The sequence below is a fragment of the Ciona robusta genome, chromosome 6, assembly GCF_009617815.1.
Source record: "Ciona robusta chromosome 6, ASM961781v2".
Taxonomy (NCBI): Eukaryota; Metazoa; Chordata; class Ascidiacea; order Phlebobranchia; family Cionidae; genus Ciona; species Ciona robusta.
This window is the reverse complement of record NC_143240.1, coordinates 2,580,541-2,584,441: the sequence shown is the minus strand read 5'-3', so window position 1 is coordinate 2,584,441 and position 3,901 is coordinate 2,580,541. Positions and strand designations below refer to the sequence as shown.

General features: G+C 35.2%; 3 protein-coding genes across 5 annotated transcripts in view; all 3 read left to right on the top strand.

The window, feature by feature from the left end:
- Positions 1 to 3,901, top strand: part of LOC149734892 (SMAD family member 4-like) — a 44,705-nt gene that overhangs the window by 14,395 nt on the left and 26,409 nt on the right. The window lies entirely within an intron of this gene.
- Positions 1 to 3,901, top strand: part of LOC149734893 (ribosome biogenesis protein bop1-B-like) — a 36,618-nt gene that overhangs the window by 14,395 nt on the left and 18,322 nt on the right. The gene's annotated exons all lie outside the window — the stretch shown is intronic.
- On the top strand, positions 262 to 1,995 carry LOC149734897 (small nuclear ribonucleoprotein Sm D1-like). Its single transcript, XM_089879532.1, has 4 exons — positions 262 to 436; positions 666 to 742; positions 1,159 to 1,359; positions 1,758 to 1,995. Exons 1-4 carry the CDS (start codon positions 423 to 425, stop codon positions 1,829 to 1,831), a joined length of 366 nt encoding a protein of 121 aa, XP_089735658.1. The 5' UTR covers positions 262 to 422; the 3' UTR covers positions 1,832 to 1,995.

Genomic DNA, 3,901 nt, shown 5'->3' with positions numbered 1-3,901 from the left:
TACATGGGTATCACAGAGAATACACATATTTTTATGTTTAAAATTAAAGCTGTGTTTAGTGAACATTCAAATGAGAGTATGCACTTCTTTAAAGTTGTATTGCAAAATTGTTTGCTAATTTTTATACTAAAGAGTCAAAATAATTGGTAAGTATATTCTGCTAAAGAATACCAACGCTAAAACTAAACGTATCGTATTAAATTACCATGCCCTTGTCAACTTTATTCACACAAACGCAATTCATAAAAAGTCCCCATCGAATATTAACAAATTTAAGTTACCCGAAAATCGTTGGTCATCACTGCTAAGCACGAACACCAAGCGCGGCATTTTCACGTCGATCGTACAAGTAACGTTCGTCAAAATATTTTGTCGTGAGTTTTAACTCATTTCCAATCGTTCTTAGCAATTCAAAGGTTATCATGAAGCTTGCAAGGTAAGATACTCTCTAGCTCCGTCGGTTTTTGTTGTTAACAGTTCGATATTTCTTATTTTTAACTGTAAAAGACATAACCATAGTTTTGGCGTTTTTTCGTTATAATTTATTTTTCACAACTCTTGACGTATATGAATAAAAACCATGTGTTTTATGGGATATGTTGGTTTCGCTAATATATTTATTGTTTTGTTTTTACTATTTTTCTGATAAATTGTATGTTTTTTAGATTTTTGATGAAACTTAGTCACGAAACTGTGACAATTGAATTGAAAAATGGAACACAAGTGCATGGAACTATTACTGGTATGTATTGTGTGTTTAGTAATATGTTGTGGGACAAATAGCAGACTCAATTAATCGCAGTCTCTTTTACTAAGATTTTCTCACTCTAGTTTTTACATAATAACAGTTGGGCTGGAATAGTTTCATTCCAGTTATACAACATAAGTGTAAGAGTCAGGTATTATACCAAGCTCAAAACTCAATGTTATTCACTAATACCTATATATCCCTGGACCTGAATAGACAATACAGTACACAGGGTGTTTTATTTAAAACAGACTACAGTTGAATAAAGTAGTAACAGAAAATTTGGTATTAACTATGACTATGTACTTCTAAATGGAATACATATAGTAAACACTTTTTTATATTCTAGATTTTTATACTTTAAAACTTTGCTCTTTTGATCTTAGCAAACCACAATCTTTTCATACCAGGTGTTGACATCTGCATGAACACACATTTAAAATCGGTGAAAATGACAGTAAAGAACCGAGATCCCGTAAACCTGGACACTTTGAGTATTCGTGGCAACAATATCCGTTATTACATCCTCCCAGACAGTCTTCCCCTTGATACACTGCTAGTGGATGAAGGACCAAAGCAACCTAAAGGAGGATTTAGAGATCGTGGAAGGGGTAAGGGTTTATTTCAGTATTCTGGTTTTCAAGAACTGTTTACCCCAGCGTTTCCCCAAACTTAAAAAACGCCTAAAAATTTGCCTCGACCCTTTACAATTATTTTCCCTATAATGCTTTGTGAATTCACGATAGAGACATCCTAGTTACAATCAATAATGTGCTTTGCGGTACCTCCTTTGAAACAGCTGTACGTACCCTAGTTGGTCCGTGGACACCAGCACGCCTTTATCTCATAGGTTAGGGGTTCGAGGCTTATCAGTAGCTTTCTGCAAGCCATGTGAGTATTTTGGCAAGATACTTAACAACAACAGTTGCTTGAATCAATTGCTCCTTCATGGTTGTCTAAATTATCAGCCATACATTGCAAAAAATGATTTAACATTCTCACCTTTTAGGTCGTGGTCGAGGACGTGGGCGTGGTCGTGGAGTTCGTGGGCGTGGCAGAGGCGGACCACCACGTCGATTTTAAACCAGAAAAATCATTCACTCATCTCTATCTTACGTATATTACACTTGAAGTAGAATGGATAATTTCATTCAATCTTTAGGTTTACGTTTATGGAGATGGACTTATTTGGATATTTGAAAATCGTGACTTTTATTGAATAAAACACCTGCTGCCGAGTTTTATAATTGAAGACGTTTGTTTTAGTGTAGTTTTTGTTGTGTCAAATTAAATGTAACGTAAAAGCAAGCCTGTTTGACAGTTTTCTGAGACGCGTTAGTCTTGGTTCACGAAGTTTTTATACGGTATAAGTTTTTACAAGGGCAGAAAATAGCAACACAGCTTTGTAATCTTTTATGTTATTACCTTAGTATACGATAACTAATTTTCGGATGTAGCGTAACTTTTGGTTGGGAAAAGAAATTTTAAGGTATAGTTTAAATGTGAGTGTTTTTCGTTGTACAGCATTTGATTTAGGCGAGGCCACGTATTTGAAATAAGAATTTAGGAAGATTAATTCGGAAATTCTAAACTTATTTAACCAAAAAGAAACACAAATGCCATTTACAAGCGCCGCAAATACACAATTCTCGTAAAATCCCCGAAACCTGCGTCCCGCTAATTATTTCGAATTCCAGACGCTTTTGTGACGTAACAATCATTAGCCGTAAAAGAGGAATTTTCAACCTCAGTCTTGTTCAGCTGTTGTACTGGAAGGTCGTGTTTTTTAGTTCCAGTTTTTATTGGATTAAAAAAGCAAATGAAGTTATATAAATTGGTAAAGTGTTAGCAATTCGGCTAAGTATTGCTGTAGGATACAGATTTTAAAGCTTCAGATTACGTTTAGATAAAGTTTGATTTGTAAGCCATAGCCAAACTTTAAATTAAAATTGATAACATTTTAATGATTTCGTTGTCGTTTTTAGTATTTTTACTTAGAATCAGTTGCGGTTAGCTCTTACGGCCATGACAGACGTTCTAATTTGTGACCCATTTAATGAGAAAAAGGTGACAAAAGCATCAAAAAGGAATAAGCAACGAAAACAAGCCAAAAATAAGCAAAAAGGTGACGACTCGCCAGAACCTGTATCGGGCAATGACAGCTCGCTAGCTGGTCTACGTCATCAGATGGAACTTGCACAAAAACAAGAGGTATAGGTGACGTCATGGACACGTCATTCGTCATATCCGTAGAAATTTAAAAAACTGTTTTGGTTTGTAACTTGTAAGACTAGACTACCGTTAGCTTCAAAGTCCAAAATATATGAACGAATTAAATATTTTTCTTTACAAAACATATAGTTTGATAAAACACCACATTTTACTCATGCGATCGAATTTGCTAAGTTGCCTAAAGTAGTCGTGATATTAACACCGTTTTACACTTAATATAGGATCACGTGCTAATGAACAAATTGCGGCAAAAAATTTGGTTGTTGCAAGACGCTGCTGCTGGAGTTAAGTAAGTATTAACGTGAGAAAGAATGTAACTTATGAATCCTCGCGTGGTGGGGTAACGACAGTCGTTATAACACGGGTGTTCTGTTTCATACACTTCGTGCCCCGTATTTAACTATGTAGGTAATTAGTTTACCTTTTCTACACATTTATTTTAGACCTTGATTTTACTAATTTTCAAAAATAGGACTACTCTTCATTATAGCGAGTTACTCTTCAAAATTACCTACAGGTCAAACGTCTCGAAGGAAACGTTAGCTGCCATTTTCCAAGACACAACAAACGTTAAGAAAACGGTAAATGCGATATTTTATCACTCAATATTAGCTTACATTAAAGAGTCATGGGTGTTGTACATATATGTGGACTAATATATTCTACGTATACACAAGGCATGGTATACTCAAACACTAATCATATACCTCATGCTCGCCGCCATGCTTTAATGCAAATTGCAAGTACCACTTAAATATTCCCTTTTATTCTTAGATAACGTTTGAAAGGCCTTTGAACGCGGATGTTCCAACATTGGAAGATACAAAACGAGAGGTCTTGGATAAAAAGATGAGAAAACTGCAGAAGAAAAAACAGGACATCCAGAAACTAAAAGATCGACTTGGAAGCGGCGAGAAGCTC

Bases quoted from the DNA above. Each gene is read 5' to 3' on its own strand.
- LOC149734897 (XM_089879532.1), top strand. The intron at 743-1,158 runs GTATGTATTGTG...TTTTCATACCAG, and splicing joins AGTGCATGGAACTATTACTG to GTGTTGACATCTGCATGAAC. The intron at 1,360-1,757 runs GTAAGGGTTTAT...CTCACCTTTTAG, and splicing joins ATTTAGAGATCGTGGAAGGG to GTCGTGGTCGAGGACGTGGG.